This window comes from Hydra viridissima, unplaced genomic scaffold, assembly GCF_058129835.1.
Source record: "Hydra viridissima isolate aposymbiotic clone 2 unplaced genomic scaffold, HvirCarnegie_v1 scaffold_6, whole genome shotgun sequence".
Lineage (NCBI taxonomy): Eukaryota > Metazoa > Cnidaria > Hydrozoa > Anthoathecata > Hydridae > Hydra > Hydra viridissima.
In genome coordinates, this window is record NW_028324305.1 from 17,135,957 (window position 1) to 17,159,244 (window position 23,288).

At 30.1% G+C, this 23,288-nt stretch overlaps 4 protein-coding genes across 7 annotated transcripts; 3 read left to right on the forward strand and 1 right to left on the reverse strand.

Annotated features, from left to right (window-relative positions):
* On the reverse strand, positions 1-2,594 carry LOC145189928 (4-galactosyl-N-acetylglucosaminide 3-alpha-L-fucosyltransferase FUT6-like). Its single transcript, XM_080066656.2, has 2 exons — positions 2,316-2,594; positions 1-2,147 (listed from the first exon to the last, which is right to left on the reverse strand). Exons 1-2 carry the CDS (start codon positions 2,426-2,428, stop codon positions 599-601), a joined length of 1,662 nt encoding a protein of 553 aa, XP_079922782.2. The 5' UTR covers positions 2,429-2,594; the 3' UTR covers positions 1-598.
* A 9-nt stretch (positions 2,595-2,603) lies between these two features.
* On the forward strand, positions 2,604-4,399 carry LOC149887311 (uncharacterized). The gene has a single exon (XM_090089465.1). The coding sequence runs from the start codon at positions 2,728-2,730 to the stop codon at positions 4,393-4,395; it is 1,668 nt and encodes a 555-aa protein (XP_089945591.1). The 5' UTR covers positions 2,604-2,727; the 3' UTR covers positions 4,396-4,399.
* Positions 4,400-7,905: 3,506 nt separating this feature from the next.
* Positions 7,906-10,751, forward strand: LOC149887312 (uncharacterized). Its single transcript, XM_090089483.1, has 5 exons — positions 7,906-8,034; positions 8,139-8,484; positions 8,807-8,924; positions 9,018-9,309; positions 9,997-10,751. Exons 1-5 carry the CDS (start codon positions 8,006-8,008, stop codon positions 10,166-10,168), a joined length of 957 nt encoding a protein of 318 aa, XP_089945609.1. The 5' UTR covers positions 7,906-8,005; the 3' UTR covers positions 10,169-10,751.
* A 3,961-nt stretch (positions 10,752-14,712) lies between these two features.
* Positions 14,713-23,140, forward strand: LOC145190401 (organic cation transporter protein-like). Of its 4 annotated transcripts, XR_016453083.1 has the most exons (11): positions 14,713-14,779; positions 14,936-15,577; positions 15,755-15,852; positions 16,122-16,218; positions 16,309-16,443; positions 17,213-17,402; positions 18,016-18,246; positions 21,680-21,887; positions 22,009-22,212; positions 22,669-22,875; positions 22,990-23,140. XR_016453083.1 is itself a non-coding variant. In XM_090089468.1 (10 exons), the coding sequence occupies exons 1-9, from the start codon at positions 15,397-15,399 to the stop codon at positions 22,877-22,879; spliced, it is 1,482 nt and encodes a 493-aa protein (XP_089945594.1). In that variant the 5' UTR covers positions 15,310-15,396; the 3' UTR covers positions 22,880-22,887; positions 22,990-23,140. The 4 variants fall into 4 exon arrangements, 3 of the variants coding, with proteins under 3 accessions (XP_089945595.1, XP_089945594.1, XP_089945592.1); XM_090089468.1 differs by lacking the exon at positions 14,713-14,779 and having other exon boundaries at positions 15,310-15,577; positions 21,753-21,887; positions 22,669-22,887; XM_090089466.1 differs by lacking the exon at positions 14,713-14,779 and having other exon boundaries at positions 15,320-15,577; positions 21,753-21,887.
* Positions 23,141-23,288: the final 148 nt, after the last annotated feature.

Genomic DNA, 23,288 nt, shown 5'->3' on the forward strand with positions numbered 1-23,288 from the left:
GTGAATAGAATTTTCTACACTTCGGACAGAAACAAGCATCACAAACAAACAAGCATTTGAACAATATAATTTACAAATTTGAAAAAACATTCTCGCGTTAAAAAAAAACCGTAAAAATCATGTACCGATTAAAATAACAGTATAAACTCAATAATTTACAAGTGTAATGAGAAACGCATGGAAAATGTTTTTAAGGAATTTAATAAATATATGAATTCAGTTATCAATTTGTGTAAAATGATATCATTAAAATTTAACAAAAATTGTAACGAAAAAAAAGTAATAAAACAAAAAGTTCAAAATAATATCAAAAGAAGTTGCTAAAGAGGATACTTGCAAAAGCTAATCAAAATAAATCTCAATTAATTTTTTTTCCCTACGGAACTTTTTTCTTTGCAAAAAATTATTTTCAAAAGAACTATTAAATATATAAATACATAAATTAGATTAAAAAAAGAAGAGTAAAAAAAAAAAAGAGTAAAAAACAAAGGAATATTTTCTTATCAGCAAAACTAATTTATCAATCTCCTTTAATTGTGATTCACTTAAGACTGATATGATTGAGATAATCTCATGATTATAAAAACTATATCAAAAATTAACTTTCATCAAAATTTTTAGGAATTATAGACTTTTTCAGAAGTTCGCTTTCTTCTTCTCGCTTATTGGGATTCTCCCAATCAAAATTTTCAGGAAACATACTTCTTTTCAAGTTACTTTCTGGCATTTCACAATCAGTATATGTATTCCAGAATTCAGATAAACTCCAATATGTCTTCTTTGGCAAATCAGCATTTAACATTTCACATATTTTACACAAAAAGTAACTTTCAAATGGCCAATCACCCACCATTGGATGCCATATCTTATATTTCTGTTTCCAACTGAAATACTCATTATATGCACTATCATTTTTATCAAGGTAATTCAAATAATCCCCTAAATCTTTTGCTGAGGAAAATTTTGATGCATCAATGAAAGATCCTGGAATTGCTAATCTGGGGTCACTATAATCAGCTCCTCCTAAAACTACAGGAACAAGACCAAGTTCTAGATACCTCCAATACTTCTCTGATATATAATCAGTGCAGATACCATTCTCAAAGGATAAATAAAACTTATATGGTTTCAAAGTTTCTGCTGGACACCATCGAGAACAATTGATCCAATTTTTAAATTTATCTCTACAACCACCACCAACATAAATATCAGTATACTCTTGCAATAATTTAGCATACTCCAATCGAAAAAAGAAATTGCAATTCGTAACTAACCAAGCAGTAGTCATGGTTTTTAATTTTGAATAGTCATAATTAGCAGGAGGACGGGCATCACTTTTACTGAGTTTTCTATACTGCAAATAAGGGAGATAAATATCACTATCTTTCTTGTATGTCATGGTCCAATTAAACAACCCATTATATGGCACAATATTAGTGTCAGAATTCTTTGGGGTCTCTGAGGTAAAAAATATCCATCTCTGTTGAGGCGTTCTCCAACTATTTAATGTTTCTAATGTGTCAGGACCGGGCATGTTTCTTTCATGAAAAATAACAGCATCTGAAATTTTGAATAAGTTTTTGTCATAGGTCACACGACAATTTTTTGCTTTGCAGAGAATGCTCTTGAAGTAACCTTTTGTTTTACTCTTTGGAAGATTTGGCCAGTCATCAAACTTATGAAGTCCAGTATATATAAGTATTAACTTTTTCTTTGAAGATTTAGAATTATTTAGTTTGTTTTCATTTTGAACTAATTCATCTTCTACAAAAAGGTCTTTTTCAGTCTGATAAATAGATTTACCTTTAGATTCTTCTCTTGCATTAACAATCTTCACAGTACTTGAAACAGGCTTAATAAAACCAGTACTGCTTACACTAAGGGTTGTTAACTTTTCTGTAGTACTAATAGTTTTAGTAACAGAATTCATACTTAACTTCGCATCACTGGCACTTGTATGTGCTTTCTTTTTCTCTTGATTTGTTTTCTTCTTAACTTTATTCAATGTAACATCAACTTTGGTTACAAGTATAGATTTTGAGTTTAAAAAATCATCCCATTCCTTTTTTAACTTTGCTGTATCAACTGTCTCAAATTTTTCACTTTTAAAAGTTAAATTACTTTTTGGAATATCATTTTGTGGAGATCTATATATATAAAAATAAATAAATAAATAAATAACCATTTTTGCATATTTTTTTTTAATTAGGCATGTGTCTGTTTAGTGTTAGGGTCGTGTATGTAATTGAATAAAAAAAAATTCTCTCAAAATATTTAAAAAGAGAATCTCTGCTTTTAAATTTAAAATAACTTACTTTTCTCCGATGACTCTATTTATGAAGTTGTAGGGATGAACAGCAAAGTACAAAACCATAAAAACAATAACTAACAGCGAAATGGCAACAGCACGATGAAATAACTTCATCATTTTACTTTATTGAAAACATATTTTCTATTCTAAGCAAATAAATGTACATGCTCAGGGAAAAATTAAAATTTTGGTAGTTCTCTAACTTTAACCACTGCTTTTAATAAAGAAAAAATATCCAGTTTTAACTTTTAGTTAACAAAACCCGGATTGAGAGCGCTTTTAATAGACATTTCTCTAATTCGATTGCGCAACTAATTTCTCAGCTTGAAAAAGAGGCCAGTAAGGACAAAAATGTAAACAAATAGCGGCAAACAATTTAAAGGATAATTCTTAATAGATTACTTGTCTAATAAAAAATGAATGGATTTAATAGTGACTGCTTTAAAGATAAAAAAATTCAAAATCTAATATTAGATGATATAAATAGAGATCTGAAGATAGAATTAAATACAAAAAAAGATGTATCGTTAAAAGAAGATATGTGCTGGGGAAAATCTCTTGAGTTTCTCCCAGTGTTCACCAGACGTGAAATTGATAATCATATGAACAAATGCGGTAAATTAAAAGGAAAAACTATTAAAAAAACGTTAGAAAGAGGACTGAAATTTAAGCAAGAACGTTACATTTCTACAGACAGCTTATTTACAACACGAACACTCAAACACTTCATTGCAAAATGTACCTGTCGAGCAAGTATGAAAAAAATGATTCGTAAAATGCAAATATATATAAATCGCAAAAATAGTCAAGTTGATAAGGCTTTTTGCAGTTGCCCAGCTGGATTAAGTGGTTATTGCAATCACATTATGGCTTTACTGTTAGAGTTGGCAGATTACTCATTAAATTCTTTTAAAGTTGTTCCTTCTGAAATCGCTTGCACAAGTACTTTAAGAAAATGGGGAGTGCCTGGTGAGAAACAGAAAAAAATATATCCTGTAATGAAAAACGTACTTCATGCTAATTTTACAAAAAAAGGGATTAACCCAACAGTATATGAGGCAAGACGTAACTTCAATTTTATAGATAACTTAAATTCTGTAATGAAGCTACAGAATAATTTAAAAAAAATTAACCCAAATATTGGCTATGCTCATATTATACCAAATAAAATTCTCATTGATTCAGAAATCACAAAATTTGGCATGCAGTGTTTAGGATCCCCACTTTCATATCAACTTTTACCAGTTGAACGAAATTTTATTGTTTTATCACACTTATGTCAAAATGTTGAATGCGAGTCTATTATAACTTCTAACCTTACCTTACCTAGTAAATTTTTAGATATACCTGATACATGGAATTATTCCCCAAAAGAAATGGAGTTTATGAAAAAAATAATTGTCTCACAAGAAGAAAGTATATCATTACAAAAAAAAACTGTAAAACAAAGGCAATGTGCACAATGGTTTAAGGAGAGAAAATATAGAATAACATCATCAAATGCACATAAGATTTATATTAGGAAAAGTAACTTTGAATTTTTGATAAAACAACTTACAGAAGACATTAAAAAATCCAACAATGTTAAAGAAATGCTAAATCACGGTAATATTAATGAAGACATTGCAAAAGAAAAATTTAAAAATGTAATGATTTATCGATTAAACCAAAATATCAAAATACTTGAGACTGGATTATTAGTTCAACCATGCATCCCTTGGCTTGGTGCAAGTCCAGATGGACTTGTTTTAATTGATTCAAAGCCATGTTTAATTGAAATTAAGTGTCCTTACACAAAAAGAAATGAAAATCCTAATGATTTAGTTAAGGAAGAAACATTTTATATTGGTTCATTACCTACAGGAGAATTATTTCTAAAGAAGGATCACTTATTTGGCTATTATACACAAGTCCAAATGGCCATGGGTTTATCTGGACTAACTCATTGTTTGTTCATAGTTTATGTTTATAAAGGAATTATTATTGTAAATGTTGATTTTGATGAATTTTATTTTTTAGATGTTATCGATAAGTTAAGCGATTTTTATAAAAAATATATTTTATCATTCTACGTTTCTCAGTAATAAATATTACATATCTTATATTTTTACTGTTTTATAAGAGGATCCATAAAGTTACACAATAAACAGCTTACAGTCCAGATTTGATTAATTGATCCATATAAAACAAGAGGTATTTCATTTCGTATTTGTTTATTTTTCTTAATTCGTTGTATGGCACGTTCTACATGAATTCTTAAAGCTGCTATTGTTTGACTTTCTATAACCTCTTCATGTGATAGCTGATCTCTCCCATTTAAAAAGGCTGGAATATTCAGTGTTACACCTAAAGGCTTAAGCAGATCATTAATTAAAAAACCCCTATCAGCCATTATAGAATCACCACTCTCCCATAGCTCTTTTTGCAAAAGTCCTGATTGCTTAACTATTTCAATATCAGAAATAGAGCCAACAAATAGTTCACTAACAAATGTTACTGCACCAGAAGGAGCAATGCCAACTAATCCTTTATAGGTTACGTGATGCTTATAATGTGAAAACAGACTTCTTTGAATCGTTAGGTTGGAAGGTCTTTGACAAAGCAACTCAGTACAATCAATAATAACCTTCGTTTGAGGATATGTCTCTTTAAAGCATTTTGGCATATTATGTTTAAGTTGGTCTAAATTTGGCCAAATTGGTATAGCACCAAGTTTAAGATATATAAAATTTGACCATGTAATAAGGTATCTTGAAACAGTAGATTTTGGTGTTTTAAATAACCAGGAAGTAAAACTTAAAGAAAAACCAAGTCTTAGCCATGTTAAAAACATAAATAGTTGATCAACCGATTTCATTTTTGACTTACGACCAGGTTTGGATTCCGGTGTAGAATATGAAGGAGATGAAAATAATTCTTCAGGTAACTTTTCCTCAGAGTTATGCTCAGGATAATAATATTTCATGTTTTCACATTCATTTCCAGGATTTAAATATTCAAATAAAATGTCAAATTTTTCTTTTTTCATGCCAGTAAATGAGTTGAAATACTTATCATCTTTTTCAAAATTTTCAAAGCTAAAAATATTATTTTTCAACTGGTCGTTTATTATTTTTAAAGTTTTATATTCTTCAAGCAAGCTTCTGTAACTTTCATGACATACTTCTATTTTTTTTTCTATGATTGTTTTTTCGGATAATAAAAGTTTACAATTTTCACAATCTACGTTTTTGGTCGAATCGATTATTGTATGAGTTTCAGTATCAATATCAGTTGTAAACACTGGATATTTCGACTTTTTGCATGGAGATTTTCTAGGTAACTTATCTTGTGGTGTCTTGAATGAAAAAATGCTAGGAACTTCATTCCCTGATTTTAAAGTTTTTTTACCGCATCCTGAACTAACTTTTATTTCCTCAGGCCTAAAGTGAAATTCACACACTTTCGTGTGTTTCATAATTTCAAATTTATCAGCACCTCCTTTACGTCTATATTTAAATATTTCCTTACACCAAGCTCTGTAAACATCAAGTTTTTTTTCTTTGTTAGGGAAAGAAAATAGAGCAATGTTAGTCTTTTCCATATTGTTGTTATAAAACGAACTTCCGCACAATGGAATACAGCAATACATCCCTCTTCCACCTTTTTTCTCTTCATTTGGTCTGAAAATGCTTGAGTTGGAATAAGACATCTTTTGGAGCGAAATTATGTTTTTAATTTTATCATTTCGAGAAAGAGTTTGAATCTGTTTACATTTTTGTCCTTACTGGCCTCTTTTTCAAGCTGAGAAATTAGTTGCGCAATCGAATTAGAGAAATGTCTATTTGGATTGTAAATGAAAGCGCGTATGTTGTACGGACCGAGTGAAGTTGCTTAGGTTTCAAAGAAAAAGGTAACTAAGAAATCATGATGGAAGTTCGATGTCACTAGTAAGAATCAATATTACGAAAACCAATTATACCAATTTTTGACTTCTTACGCTAATGAATTTAGGGTATGATATCACATGCTGATATTTTACCTCAAAAAAGATAAAACTGATTTCAAATTCCCGTATTTATTTTTTCCCTTATGTGTCAAAATGGGATAAATACGTAAAATGAGTTAAAATATATCTTGTGTGAAGTAAGGGTCTGCGTCTCGGAATCGTTTTCTCGAAATGAACCGGAACAAGCATAACAAGACGAGAAATGTCCCGGAAAAAATTGACGAATAAACTGTCCCGGAATAAAGTTAAAAACCGGGACAATAAATTTTCTTTCGGAATTTAAAAATTGCATTCCGGATATCATTGTCTCGTCTCGTCTCGAATAAAAAAATAACGAGACGCAGATGCTTAGTGTGAAGAAATTGAAAGCCGAATAAAAAACATGGTGTCGCGTGTCTGCTAATGATCTTTTATTTTGACTAAGATAATTTTTACCTCAACTTTCAAGTTCCTTGAATACAAAAAAGAGATATCTTTTATCTTGTTTATATTTGATAATTAAATTACTTGTGCAGTTTATATCCTTTCTGGTTCACGTGACAAGGCATCAATTTAGCATCAATAGTTAAACATAGACTATTCTTCAGGAGAAAGTATTAAAACAGTATGCGGGAAAAATTTATTCAATGGTATTTATTGAGAATTAGAACAGTGTTAATGGTAACAGGGTTAGCATTAGAAATTTTGATAACCGGACGTATAGTACAGTTTGTTGCTCTGGATCAAATCAACAGAGAGTCACTTTTAAGTCGATTGATAAATTGCTATTTGAATGCTAACATTTCATTCATAAAATAACCGCCCAAAAAAGGAAATTTTTGATGTTTAGGACATAAAATACTTTAACTTTTAATGTTTTAATGTTGAACTTGGTTTTGTTTGATTCATCATAAAAATTTGAATATTTTGGATAGTTTATGGCTTTGAATAAAAAAAGCAATGACTCAAGCAACAACATTAAATCAACGAAGCTTTGCTTGACTTGCAACATGATATCTGAATATTGATTAAAACATTTTACTTCAAATTTTTAGGACAACATAACCAGATGAAGGGAATGAATGCTTGAACTTTTTAATTTGAATTGATTTATTATCATTTATTTTTTTTTGCCATAGCTCTACTCCATGAAAATATGCAAAAAGAAAAAATAAAACAAAAAATATTCCAAATAGAAAGACTTAATGTAATTGGTTTTCATGGATTTTAATTCATTCTCTTCATTTTTTGAGTTACCATATAGTATCCAAATTTCAAAGCTTAAATCATACTATAACTTGAAAAATTGTGTTGCAAGTGTAAAAAATGCTTGATAAAATGCTTGATTTTAACATGATTTTTATTTTTATTTGCTTTTGTATGACCTGTTTTTATAAAAGACCTGCTTTGCGATATTTACGTTGCAAGAGATCTATCAGCTGATTAAAATCAATTATTCTTGAGTTTTAAATCATCCAATCAGTTTCGTCGATTGGATGATTTAAAACTCAAGAATAAGTCAATAGTGCAAGTGTAACGAATGTTACTAATTGAATTACATAATGAAATAAAAGATTTATGCAATTACATTATTATACATAAATCTTTTATTTGCAAAATCTGAAGTAGTATATTTATTGAACAGACCAATGTTAAATTTTTCAAAGTTTTGTCCCTAACTTTTATAAACAAATTCTACTCTTTTGTTCCGGATTTTTTCCGAAAAAATGATCACCAAAAAAGAACAACTCCTATGGTTACCCTAATAATTTTTTTAATTTCTTTATTTAAAATTTATTTGGTTTACATTTTAGAATTATTATTGTTTCTAAATGATTTTCATTACTGCTGCTATTTTAGGATAATCATTGGTTTTCTATATGCAAAAAGCGTTTCAACTTCTACGTGTTTCAGTAAAAATCTTTGCCGCGAACAAACATCTTCATCATCCAAGTATGGATATTTTAGTACAAAGCGCATATTAGGAACTAGATTAAACTTTGATGCATTTAAAACGTCAGTTGAAAGTAGCGAACAAAGTTGTTTAGTAAGATGCATGTTGAATACCAGTTGCTTCTCAGTGAATTTGATCAAAAACGTCACTGCAAACGCAATTGATATGGAATGTCAGCTGCTTAGCCAACAAGCCTACTCTTACAAGGAAAAACTCGTGAAGCAAAATAATTCTACCCATCTTACTGCGAAGGTTTGTAAAAGACTTTTTCTGAGCTACGTAAAAAGTCCACCGGGATATAAATTCTCGAAGGTGTAAGGCCATCACGTTATAAGGCCATCACGTTGTAAGGCCATCACGTTATAAGGCAATAAAATAATAATCAAAAATATCCTTCCGGTTACAGGTTTACTTAGAAAAATTAAAAGTTTTAGTGAATTAAAAGAGGATCTAAACCTTCTTTCCACCAGTAAATTTTCCAAGCCAAGATTTTTATCTTTACAAGTCGCAAAAAAAACCAAATCTTTTTATCACCCAAACTTTAGTTTTAAATTTAAGTTTTTTTGTTTCGCAGAACTCTGGCTGTGATAAGAACATGTGCCTGAATAACTCGACTTGCATACCCAACTATAACAACGACACCCATACTTGTACGTGCCTTGAAACCTTTAGAGGTGTATCTTGTGAACAAGGTACACGTATAATATTAATCTTTTAAAGTAATTGGAAACTTGAAACACAAATTAATTTTTAAATAATTCAAATTGATATAAATATCTTTATAGAGGTAAAGGTAGCATTGTTGAGGTATAACAGAAGTTCTACGACTGGATATACCGTTGATGATTTCATGCAAGATGACAACTTTAAACAAAAAATTGAAAGTTCAAAGTGCATCTTTCAACTGGCTGATTCAAACACAGTTAGAACCAATCAAATAGGACATGCATTTACTTTCTTTACTCCCCCACAGTCTGGTGCATACCAATTTTTAATGAACTGTTCAGGTTTTTGTCGATTATATATCTCTACTCCTGGTAAGCAAGATCGAAAAATACTGATTGATACCGAGTCAGGGTATACAAATTTTTTCACTGATCATTTTCATTTATCAAGATATTTTTTGAAAATAATCATTATTGTTCATCACTTTAACATAACTGTTTTTCCTTCGTTGCTTAAGCAACGGAGTTTACATACCCTGAGTTTAAGCAACGGAGTTTACATACCCTGAGTTTAAGCAACGGAGTTTACATACCCTGAGTTTAAGCAACGGAGTTTACATACCCTGAGTTTAAGCAACGGAGTTTACATACCCTGAGTTTAAGCAACGGAGTTTACATACCCTGAGTTTAAGCAACGGAGTTTACATACCCTGAGTTTAAGCAACGGAGTTTACATACCCTGAGTTTAAGCAACGGAGTTTACATACCCTGAGTTTAAGCAACGGAGTAAAAACTGGATCCAGTACTTTTAAATTTTTTCTAATTACAAATGTAAATCAATAAAAAGTTAAAGCCAATTGTAAATCCTCTCCATGATGTTTTGTACATTTGAAAAAACTGTATGAGACTTCAGTTTATAAAAAATATTACAATTTTTATGAAAATGATAAATTGTATCAATTATTTTTATGAAAATAATAATTTAAATTTATTAATTTATTATTTCATTATAATTGATTTATAATTAATCAATTATTAGAAAATAATAAATTTACAACAAATTTACCAATTCTTTTTGTAAAATTAGTTGTTAATATAGGTTAACTGGTCTAAAAGTCAACATCGATAAATTCAGCACCAGATTAATTGAAGTGATAATAATTGTAAGCAACAGCTCAACTTATGGATCTTTTGAGATTGGAGTTAAGCTTCCCAATGGGTCGATAACGCAACCAATTGAAAGTGAATATCTTTCATCAGGAATATACTAAAAACGTATGCAATGTTGTCATATTTAATATATTAACTGGTCTAAAAGTATACATCGATAAATCCAGCACCAGTTTAATTGAAGTAATAATAATTGTTAGCAACTGCTCATCTTATGGATCTTTTGAGATTGGAGTTGAGCTTCCCAAATGGTCGATGGATCTTACATTACTATATAATGTTATATTTATTATATTCCATTACATTTATTATATGTTATGAAAACTCTGATATAAATTTGCATAATCTTAATAATGTAAATATGGATGAAACCAGTTTGACATTTTTTTAACCAACGAGGATTTTTCCAGTTTAAGAAATAATTTGCTTTAGAATAAAAATATTATTATTATATACAATTAGTTGATTTACAATTGTTACGTCACCACATGATTTTTTTGTAAGTGGTGTTTATGTGCATGTTGATCACTTTATTTCAATACACGAAGTTGTAACAAAATACACGAAGTTGTAACAAAATACACGAAGTTGTAACAAAATACACGAAGTTGTAACAAAATACGCGAAGTTGTAGCAAAATATTGTTTTAAAATTCGGTTAAGGAGCTGTAATCGGAGAAAGGTGAAGAGACATATGTTGGACAATATTTTTTTTTTTTATTGGAAATTAATCCCTAACTAAGCTCCGAAACTAATCCAAACTGAGCCCTACTCTACCAAATCCAATCTAGGCTTCCTTAGTGAAAACAATTGTTAAGTAAGTGCATTTAATTTCGCATCACATGTATCGAGGTTTATACAATATTTAAAACGTGCAGTGATATATACACTATAACACATAAAGATATATACTCTATACCACAAAGAATATATACACTATACCACATAGAGATATATACACTATACCACATAGAGATATATACACTATATCACATAGAAATATATACACTATACCATATAGAGATACATACACTATACCACAAACAAAATAGCTTTCTTAACTATCCTTAATGCGCAAAATGATCATTAAAAGTCATGCATATCCTGAGTTTAAAAACGTTTAAGTTCCTGCAGATATTTTATACTGAAGAGACAGGTAGAAGAGTCTTGTTAATGGGTTGAATTTTAAGCTTCTGCTCTTTTTAGCTGGTTTAGTCAGCGTTTATGAATGACTTTTGATGGGAATTTATCAAATGTGAGTGTTCTTTAGAAATGACGACTTACTAAAGTGATTGTGCTTTAAAAGTGCAAGAGACCACAGAGTTTGAATGTTCCTATGCACTAGGGATCTGCAAATCACAACTTTTTCTTCAAATCGAATTCCTAAAAAAATTTTTCAAAATTGAATTTAACCTTGAATTACGTAACGTTTTTGTCTTTGAAGCAAAATTTACTTAAAAACAACAGTAGCACACAAAAAAAAAACATAGTTTTTAATTTTTATAAAACACATAACCACGTACTCGATGCAAATGGTAAAATACTATTATATAGCAGTTTAAAAGCAGATCTTTGTTAATTTTTGCCCATATTTATGTTTCAGCATTATTGTTTGAGAGATTTTGACAGTCAGTAAGAATTTGTCTATCAACTGAATTAACTCTTTCTGATGAATAATTTGTTGCGTGAATTGCAAGTCTAAAACTTGTATTTCTTTTTTAAAGAGACCTTTTGCTTCTTAATTAAAGACTTCTTTTTTTCTAAAAAGGACTGCAATTTTTGAAAGTGACCGAGCCTTTGAAAAAAAAAAAAAGTAGCCATTTTTCACTGTGCATCTTTTTAAAATGGATTCAGCGTCTTCTGTAATGAAAGACGCTCTTTAATACAGTTTCTTGAAAACGAACAACTGTTTTTGAAATTAATTTTGTAGTGTGGTTTGGAATTTCTGAAATGGATGTGCAAAATTTTTTAAAAATTACAAGGTTCGAGCTTTGGCCAGAATTAGAAAAGTACTTAAGTTCTATTTCCATAATTGAACAAGATCAAGATCATTCTTTTCAGGATTGAACTACTTCGATCACTGAAAAGAATGTTTTAAATGTAAGTTAACTTCTTCTTTAACTTATTCGGAAATGTCTGGAAGTTTCCTGGGCTTAGAATTCCCTTGTACATCACACACTTTCTTGAACATTAAATCTAAATTACTTTTACCTGCTCTATTTACAAGACTCTGTTTTCATTCATATCTTGAATTTCACACTGGGATTCTTCAGTAGTCTTAATGCTGTTGGTATTTTCAGAATTAATCAGCATTGATTCCACAAATAACACAGCTTTGTTTTTTTCTGCATCCAAGAATAAGTAATGTTTGAATCGAGGATCTACAGAAATAGTTGCTAACTAGTGATCCATAATCAGATCAAATCATATCTAAAATTGCTTCAGAAGTTCATCATAAAATTGTTGAAGACCTGGGGAGTATTTGGCCTTCAGTTCCTTCTTCAATATAAAAATTGAAGGAAAAGTTAAACTTACGCTGGCATTTGAATCAGTACTTAAAACTGTAGTTGCTTCTGCTGTCGATTACAAGATGGGAAGATTTTCTCTCAGCGCATTATTATCTCAGTGTTTGAATAAGAGGCTTTAGTGGATTTCTTGCACATTTCTCTTTTGAACCACATCCCACAAGTGCAAGTGCGACGGGATCACAGCTCTGGCCAACCTAATCCAGTTAATAAAATCTACTGTTAAAGCTAGAAATAGCATCTAATGGTGTTTTAGTTTCTTTCATTTCTTGATCAGTCTGACATTTGGCTGTTGTTTGGCCAACTGTTGAAGAATAGAAAAAGCTAGCAATGTGGTGAACATGACCAATAAGGTTTGAATCATCCTCCGAACATCTAAGGCAGCATTTATTGATAGCTACAAACTATGAGCAACATATCGTTGCTAATTAATCCCAAACTGTCTAGCTGTGCAAGGCGCTGTATTTGTTCTGTAGTTGAAAAAAAAACGAAGAGCTCAAGTCGATGGCAAATTTTGCCAACTCTCCTCGAAAAATCTGTTCTGAAGCTAATGATGTGTAGTCAGCAATTAAAATTTTCAAGATTTACCACTGACTGACATTTGGACTGCAAAAACCAATCAGTTCCAGAAACGTAATGGATAATAGGAACAAGGTAATTTGTTTGGTTCTCTACTTTCCATTAGTCAAATGTGTTGTTAGGTCTTGAGCTTTAATTATTTGCTCTTTAGGTTTTTTTTCAAAATGCTCATGAAGAGCATTATTCATGTCAAAAAGCCGACGTGAAAGAGTTGTTGAATGTGATGAGTTGTAGCTGCCATTGGTTAAAACAGAGCACCTAAAAATAATTTGAGCAAGCTTTACAGATGAAAGCATCATTAAGCACATGAAAGTGTTTTTTTATTGTTGACATTATCCAAATGCTGAAAAAGAGCAAAAAAATATTAATTTCACTGACTAATCATCATTTCCCTTTTTGAAAAGTTGCATTTAATTTTTTGAAAGTAGCAAAAATTGGGAAACAATTTTTTTCTACTTATTTGAATCAAAAGAACTTGCAAGCAAAAGCCTTAATTTTTTTTTTTTTTTAATCTTTTTAACAATTCCCTCGATCAAAATTAAATTTCCAGGTTTTATTACCAGGTTTTATTTTATTTAACAACAGAAAAGTTTTTTATTCCATTTTGAATCGAATCTCGAATATTCGCAGGTCCCTACTTTTCACATGAAGGAGCATGGTGTTGTTCACTGAAATGACAATTGCAGTACTTCATTCTGAGCATGCTTATTTAGTTGAACAACTCTAAAAAATGTTGTAGCTTCACAGCTGAAAAAAAATGTAATATACATGTAAGAATCTTTCATAGAATTATGTATATTAATTTTAGAAGGTGTTTTGCAGCCACTTCTGGTCCAGTTGATTGATTTTTGCTTAAGTGGTTTACAAGTGGTTTGTTTACACCACCGCATTGAGCAAGTGTAATAATCGTGATGACTGTCATCGAATGATCTTTAACTTCATGATAACCCTGTAACTTAAAATCTTTTTTTTTTCCATTCAATTTTATATAAAGTTATTCATCTTATATCTTTATTTAAACAATTTTTTTCGCGACTTCTTCGCGCATGGATATACAAATATGTGTAAAACCTTGAAAGATTTGCTGAAAGTTACAATTAAAACGAAAATTTTTAGCATCTTTATGCAGATTTTTTGTGTCCCGTTAAATGAGGTAGCCAAGAGGGACATTAAATGATTTTTTTCATAAGCTTCTATTTGTTAATAAAACTCTTAGCGCTGAGGGCGCCTTCCGTAACTCTTATAACGATTTGGTCTGATAAATTAATAACACTCGACTTTAGATATTTATTTATTGCTGAGTTTTTGATACAATTTTTAATTATTTTTTTAATGATGGAAATTTATTTAACAAAGCTTCATAAATATTTTTCAAAATGCGATAACATTTATGTCATATTTTATTTCAGTACCTTTATTTTTATGTAAATTGCAACACGAAATAGTGTTCGTAAGCGCTAAAGTGATTGTGACGCCAAGCGTCGGTCATTGGTTTTCCTTGATTTGAGATTTTTCAACTGATATATATATATGTTTTAGTTAAAGCGAAATTCCCATCAAAAAACCAACTGAAACAACTTCCAAAAAGTCTGGTTAAAGAACAGGAGAGGTATTTAGTTGTTTCTTACCAATCCATTTTAATATCAAAATATAGTTTTAAGTTACATGAGACTTGAAATCGGCTTTATAAAATAAGTCTTTAGTATCGTGTTGTTTACTTTCACTGATATGAAACATAGCATGAACGCTTATTGTTTTTCTTTAGAAAAAGTCAAGGTTGTATGGTAACAATAGTTTTTTAGCGGTTTGAGTAACAATTTAAAATTTTTGATATAACTAAGACAGTTTGCCTGAGGTTTAAACGGCAAGAGAAGACGTTTTGTGGAAAAATTTCCTTTGATTGCTGTTTATTTAAAAATTAGTTTTTGTTTAAACTTTTTGGTAGTTATGGATAGAGTTAAGTATTTACATTTTTTACCAACAAATCTGACTGGAAACAAAGTTTTGTAAAATATCAAAATAAATATTGCATCACTCGTACCATCGAACTAAATTTTATTCTTTTAAGGTCGATTATATTTTTCAAAGCATTTGTTGATACAGCAAACTATTCAAAAGCAAATGGCGTAAAAAATGTTTTATACTATTTTTGTTTATCACTTTTTAAACTGGGCTATTCTAAATATTTTCAGCATTAATAAAAAAAATATATGGTAGTTTTTAACCATGACTTCTAACTACCACGAGCTGCTAGTCAGTTATATTGGAGAACTTGGATCAGCGCAGCTTTTCCTTGTAGCGGCAGTCGGTCTCCCAAGAGTAGTCATAGCATGGACTATGATTATTATAGGCTTTTCTACAGTAGAACCTGACTGGTGGATAGTGAAGACTCAGTACAATATTACTAGTAAAATTGTTTTGTATTAATTTTTCAAGCTTCTTCTTCAAAATTCTTCTTTAAACTTCTTTATTATTTCCTTTATGTTGTGATTTTTAAGTTGGTATTTTTTGACTAGTTTTAAAGAATCTTTTTTGAACATATCGATATTTATGCTGAATAGTTTCGCTAGATGATTTATTTTAGCCAATTTATCTGATTCTGCGTACATACCAAAGAAGTGTGCGCCTTTAATCAGCGAAGAAAAAATTTATTTTCCGCACCGGAACACGATTGTAACTGAAGTAATTTTTTTTTTAAAAAAAATTGACCATTTGAATATTTGTTCCCAACTGTATATATACAGATTATGAAATAAAATAAATTTATAAAGATTATAAAAAATAGCTAACCTCATTAGACCCTAAAACTTTTTACCTCATTCAATCCTTAAATTTTTTACCTCAATCGACCCTTTACGTAAATATAAAACGTCATATCGACAGAAGTCAATATGGAAAGATTATCCGTTAACTATGAACACCACCTAAGAATGCTAAATAATTTTTTTTAGTGGAATTTAGTATGTGATAAAAAATGGATACCAATGTTAGCTGCTACTCTCTTAATGCTCGGTCTGATGGTTGGATCAATACTTATGGGACAGTTAGGTAAGTGACAAACCAACTCAAAAAAAAAATATATATATATAAATGAAAAAGAGCGTTTAGAGAAATGACTAAAATGTTTTTTATTTTTAGCTGACATAATAGGACGTCGTCGTGGCTTATTGCTTGCACTACTTTTGCATCAGCTCTTCGCATTACTCATGGGTGCTTCCATAAATTGGCAAATGTTTTTAGTGTGCTCGTTTTTTATAGGAACTGCAATTGGAAGTAAATAATATCTTAAAAACATTGCTAAACTAGAATGAAGCGATGTTTGAGCGAATATTTTTCATTCTTTTATATTTGGGATATGGGATAGGATGTTGGAGGTAAGGAGGTTTTGATGTGTAAGAATGTGGGGATGCGACAAAGTTCTGTGTAATGGTAGCACTTAGTTCTATTACAAGCATACATTTCTTTGTTAGCAATACTTCTCCTCTTTCTCTATTTTTCCTGCGCCTCTGTGTATCCAGCTATATTTTTCCCAGCCCCTACATACCTGCCTGCATGTCCTTTTCAACTTCAACTCCTCTTCTTCACATAACAAATCATAACTCTATTTTACTTAATCTGTAGCCTCCTTCTTAAATGTTTAAACGTTTTCTTGTACTTGGGTATAATAGTTTGTAAGTGTGTAAACGAGTGATCGCCAACGTGGGGCCTATGCATAACAAAGGGGCAATTTGATTGTTAATGAGGGAAATTTGATTGTTAATGGGGGTCAATTTGAAAATGGACTTTTAAGTTTCTTCAGTGAACAACTCAGTTTTTTAACTGTAAAAATTATTTATATGTTCCTTATGGGGGTATAAGAGTATTACTTGGGGCATGATACAAAAAAAGGTCGAAAAGATTGGTATGAAATATTTTTAGTTGATTTGAGTAGTTATATAACAGATCCAAACGGTATCTTGTTTACATTTTCAAATACATTTAGTTTCCTCACACTAGGAATGAGGGTTGCTTACAGATTCATACACATTTAATTTTCTTATAGGCTACCTGGTGCTGTGCATTATCCTACCAATGGAATTTGTAGGAGCAAAGTATAGAACAATTATTTTCCTAATTCCATTTTCTGGCATTGGTATTACGTTATTTGGAGGCTTGATGATGGTGCTACCGTATTGGAGACATATATTTTATGCCGTTTCAGCATTGGGTTTTCCAATGCTTTTCTTTTTATGGTAATCTAGTCTTTACTTTACTAAACATTGGGTGTTACTATTGGTTACTATAAAATATAACTCATTTTTGTGAAAACATGAGTTAAAAGCTTTAAAAAGTTGCTTTTTTGTATTACAAAAAAGTTTATTCAGAAACTCTATCAAAGAAATATTGAATTTGGAAAGTTATAATAATCGAGTAGGTGTATTTTAATGTCTCCTTACAGCTGATATATGATTCTGAGTTCAATCTTATTCAATAATTTTTGTATTATTGAGTTTTAACAAGTGTGGATAATTTTTTATCAATAATTGTTAGTTTTTTTTTATATAAAACGTTATATAACTGCCAATATTATGCAGCATCTTCACATGTAAACATTTAACCTTTGCGGTTTTCTATTACATATTTGTTTATAAGAAAATTAAGAACATGATGTTAATCAAATATGTACATTTTGATTTTATCGTCACAAAGTAAAAAGTGTAAATATTAATCCAAAGTGAGCTAGGTGTTTCAGGTCGCAATATTCATTCAAGCCTCATGACTTCGATTAACTTTAATATCGTATTTTTCTTTGTAAGATAGAAATCAATTATGAATGAAAAAAAAGTTTATGAATGTTTTTTTAAGGATGTTTGTTCCGGAAAGTGTGCGGTGGTTGCTCACACAAGGAAGATATAAAGAGGGGAAAAAAATATTAAAGACAATGGCCAGACGAAATAAACTTGAAGTTCCAAACTTTTCACTATTAAAAGATACGCCGGATGGGCAAATAGAAACCAGTACAAAAATCTTTTCGTATATTTCGCTGTTTAGGCATAGGCAATCGCGGAACAAAGCACTTATATTTTTCATGACCTGGTAAGTGTTTTTGATTGATGCAATCAAGCAACTGGTTTTTAAAATTAAAAGATGTTTATGAACTCCTCGTTTGCTTTTAGTTATTTTGATCACCTTCTCAATCGCATAATATTACGTAACTAAGGGATGGGAAGTAGGACAATTTGTTAGATACTTTAATTTATTTTCAGATAAAAAAAAAACAAAAAAATGACACAAATATATTAGGTTAATATAAACACAAAAGAATTGGGTGCATAATGTAATTACGATCTAAATTTTAATTCACTACAGTAAAACATTTTTATTCTTGGAAAGGTGTCTATGATGGCATGGTTCTTATGGTAGCATACTGATCATATTTCCAAAAATATTGGCTTTCGTGCAAAAGTGATTTAACCTACATGCGTATTTTAGTATTTTATTACTTCTGGTGAAAGTACGCCACTATTGCACAAATAATAGTTTTGTAATCAACAAGCGTAAATTTTGCCATGGAATGTTTTAGCTTTAATGCCCCTATATATTTAAGATTACGATATTTTATTACGAGTACTTTTTTAATGAATACTAAGCTCAAAATATGTCGACTATTATACTAATTACCTTAATATTTTTTATATTTATATGTATGTATGTATGTATGTATGTATGTATGTATGTATGTATGTATGTATGTATGTATGTATGTATGTATGTATGTATGTATGTATGTATGTATGTATGTATGTATGTATGTATGTATGTATGTATGTATGTATGTATGTATGTATGTATGTATGTATGTATGTATGTATGTATGTATGTATGTATGTATGTATGTATGTATGTATGTATGTATGTATGTATGTATGTATGTATGTATGTATGTATGTATGTATGTATGTATGTATGTATGTATGTATGTATGTATGTATGTATGTATGTATGTATGTATGTATGTATGTATGTATGTATGTATGTATGTATGTATGTATGCAGCAGTTAATAATATGAAAAGATACCAATAGGAAATAGCAGCGATAGAAAACGCCTCAATAAATATTAGGAAAAAAAAAGATTGCTATAAGCTGCCAAAACTTTAAATGTTCCTGCCTCAAAATTGCATTAACAATTAAAAAAAAGTAATGATGCTGCATTTTTGGCTTACAGATATCGGAGGTCTTAGAGCAAAAATAAATTGTGCTTTTAATCAAGCATAATTTTTATCAAGAATTTAGGATGGCTGGTTAAAAATGGTCCAGTGGATATCTAAAAATGGTCAAGTGGGTATTTAAAATGTAATCCATGAATCCCATTGAAAACACCAGAAAATACATCATTTGCTCATACGCAAGCTTTTAGTAAAAAAAAACATCAACTCTGTCATTGTAACTCACCATCTGTAATAATGGAACAGTTTAAATCTCCTCCTGAAAACATACAGAATGTTAAAGAACTTTTTGAAAGAACTTTAGGTTAATTAAAGAACCTAAGTTTAAGTACTCTGCAAAAGAGAGCCCAAAAAGTATTGGCTTCATGAGTAAAAACAAATAGGGGCACCAAGTTGTGTTGAACGTGTTTAGCAATTGACTGTTTAGCATGTTTAATGAATGCAATTGGAATATTTGTGACGCCGATCTTTATTTTTCTCTCAAAAAGATTAAAAGCTGGCTTATGAACCAATAGGCAGTAAAGCATCTTGCCAGGAAAAAAGTGAAGGGTGGAAAGCGGAGGAGATGACTAGTGAGTGAGATTTTTTTAAAAAGTAAGACAAAAAAAAACAAAAAATTTTTTCTATTAGCCACAAAAGTCATAAAAGCTTAGCAGTTTGGAATTTGCAAAAGAAAACGGTGCTATCCTAATTTATTTTCCTGCATACCGTACACACTGTGTTCAACCACTTATTCTTGGATTTTCTGGTCCATTACAAATATATTTCAAACTTGGCTAAGACATCATCCAGGTATATTTATGACAAATTTTCAATTAACTGCTCTTTTAAAAAATCCATAATTAAACAGTGCTATATCAGCCATTTCTGTGCATGTTTTAACAAAGCTGGAATATATCGCTTTAAAACTAAGATCTAGTATACAAAAGTTATCTCCCGTGCCTTTCACAACTCCAAAAAATTAATTAAAAAGGGCATGAAAACGTGGATAAATTGTATCTCTGAATACCATACCAGATATTATAGAATCAAAAGGCAAAAGAGAGAGATAATGAAGAAAAGAAAAAATTTAGTAGAAAAGCAAAAGAAAGATGATATCTGAAGAAAAATGCTGCAGTGAAGAGAATAAAGCAAGTCATAGCAAAGCTGATTTTTAACCTACTACAGCATGTTTGTATTTTGATGATTTTTATTTGCTATCTCGCTATCGTCAAAAATGGAGATCTTTATATCATTATTTATGTTCATGCATCGATTGAAGAAGAGTTTTTATTTGAAAATGTTTGTATTTGAACTATGCTTATGGACCAAACATTTACTTTCAATTTTGTCTTTATATTTGGTTATGTTTCGATTGTTAAAAAAACAAAAAAATTTGAGCTTATCTAATTTATTTAAAGTGTGCCACCTTAGGAGTAGTTGGTTGTCTGTAATTGCATAGTTCTATTACTTAATGTTAATGACATATAAAAAAAGCAAATATTTTATTAAAAATTTTGGGGACTGCATGTTAGGGGGAAGAATTTTAAAGAGCGAGAATTTTTGAGAAAAATATTGGGACAAACAAAAAGTTTTATAAGAAAACAAAAGAGAAAAAGAAGAAAAATTTTTGCTAATCAGAAGAAGTAAAGAATAAAATAGGAATCAGAAGAAATATTAATTTAAGAAGAATAACCAGAAGCTTCAAATAAAGAAGAGATACTCGTATAGAAAAAGAAGAACAAAAAAGAGGACTAATTGATAAAAACATCAAACACTACAAGGAGAGTAAGAGAGTATTATTTGTATTTATAAAAACGTTATGAATATGTTACCATTACAAACGAATAGAACGTTTATTGAGTTATATTGCATAATAGAATATACTGAGGACAGCAAACACAACCATAACTCTTTAATGATTAAATCTTGCCCATTCCTAACCAAACTATCCCAAACCTTGCCCTTTCCAAACCAAGTAATCCCCAGACCCTAAGCCTCGATCCCAACCTACTACATACTAAAAACAACTAACAAATATTAATTATTTAATGCGCTCATTTCAAAAATTATTTTTTAGGTTTTTAGGTAATGACTTAGCAAAGCGTTAAACTTATGCCATCAGAAACATCTCTTCCTTTTTTGAATTTTTGGATGAGTTTACATATAAAAAAATTAATTCTGTTTTTATAATAAAGGGAATATTACAAATTCCAGACGGGAAATCGTTTTTTGGTTTTTAAATTTAAAATGAAGGTTTGATATAATTCTTTTCCCGTGCGAATGCTAACCCTAATCGTTTTTTACCATATGATTGCTTAGCCTAGCCTAACCGTCATGCATTTCAAAACATAACGGAAGTTAAATCACTGAAAGAGATCAATTATGATCTCAGGTGTATGTCTTCATTCATTTATTATGGGCTTACTCTGGGTGTGGGACGTCTACATGGTAATCCTAGCATAAATATGATCTTGATGGGAATTGGCGATTCTATGCAAAGTATCATTGTTTGGTCTTTAAGTAAATGGTTAGTTAATTTATATATATTTAAATTCTACCAATGTTGAGTACCTTAGTTTTCTGTAAACAACTTTGGAGAAAAAGAACATAACAAAATCTGAAATTAGCTGAATTTAATTTGATTTCAGTTTTGCAAGAAAGAACACGACAATTCTTTTGATGTTTGGCGGAGCTTTTTCGTCTCTTGGTATTACAGTTGCTTATTTTACTTCGACTAAAAACCAGTTTGAAAAGATATTGAGTTATTTGGCAATTTTATCGAGAACTTTGGTTACTGCAGGGTGGTCATCGAGCACTCTTTACACAGCCGAATCATTTCCTACAGTTGTCAGGTAAAATCTAATAATATCCTTCAAATCAACAACCAAAAGATCGATTAAAAAGTATTTTTTAATAGTTATCAAAAATCTTTTATTACATGTTCTTCATCTTTTGTTAAAGGTCCCAGCGAAATAAATCCTTTATCCAATCAATTTTTGCATAGTTTTGAAGCTCGAATCGCATTTTAACATTTGAAAAATTTGTGAAAGTAGAACAAACCATTAAAAAAGCCTATTTTTGGTTTTACTTTGATTATTTATTATAGAATCATTAAGTACTGAAGTATCTAATAGTAACATGCATGAGAAAGTATCCAACATGTATAGATATTTAAACAAACATAATTAATTTCAGTCTTCTGCAAATGCTAAACCATGCCGACACTCAATTACGTCAGCCAGTGCGTAACTAGCTATCAAAATTCAAAATTGTTTTCTTTGATGATACAAAATCTTTTTTTTTTTAAGGGCCTTAGGATACAGCGTTGCATCTATTGGAGGTCGAACAGGTGGCATTCTCGCACCTCAAATAAAATTATTAGGTGATATATCACCGCATCTACCATTCACAGTAAACGGAGTGTTAGCTTTTTTGTGTGGATTACTTTACTTACCGCTCAAAGATACTTTTCACCACCCGATGACAGACCATCTAAAACTAGAGGAGATAAAGAAGTAAGTAAAAGAGTAAGTGATCATAAAAGTTAACAGTGATCCGTTTAACTATTTGTTCCTCAAATCGTCGTCATGGCAATAAGACTCAATACATTAAGCTTAAATTTTGTTTAGAGAAAACAGCGTGAAAGAAGTTAACCAGCTTTTGCAACCAGCTAAAGAAGAAGAAGATTTTAACGGATGAGAGATTTAGATATATTTATATTTAATTTATTATCATTCCACAAAAAAGTAAAAATATTTATGAAATATAGATCAAACAAGGTATTGTAAGATGTTTTTAAAGGACCGAACATATAGCCAACTTTTTTTTCTACTTTAGTATAAATAACTAATAAATGACATAAATTTAGTTCAGAATAAACGCGATTTTCATCTTATCATTCCGCTCTCGACTTTGTTAGTAAAATTAT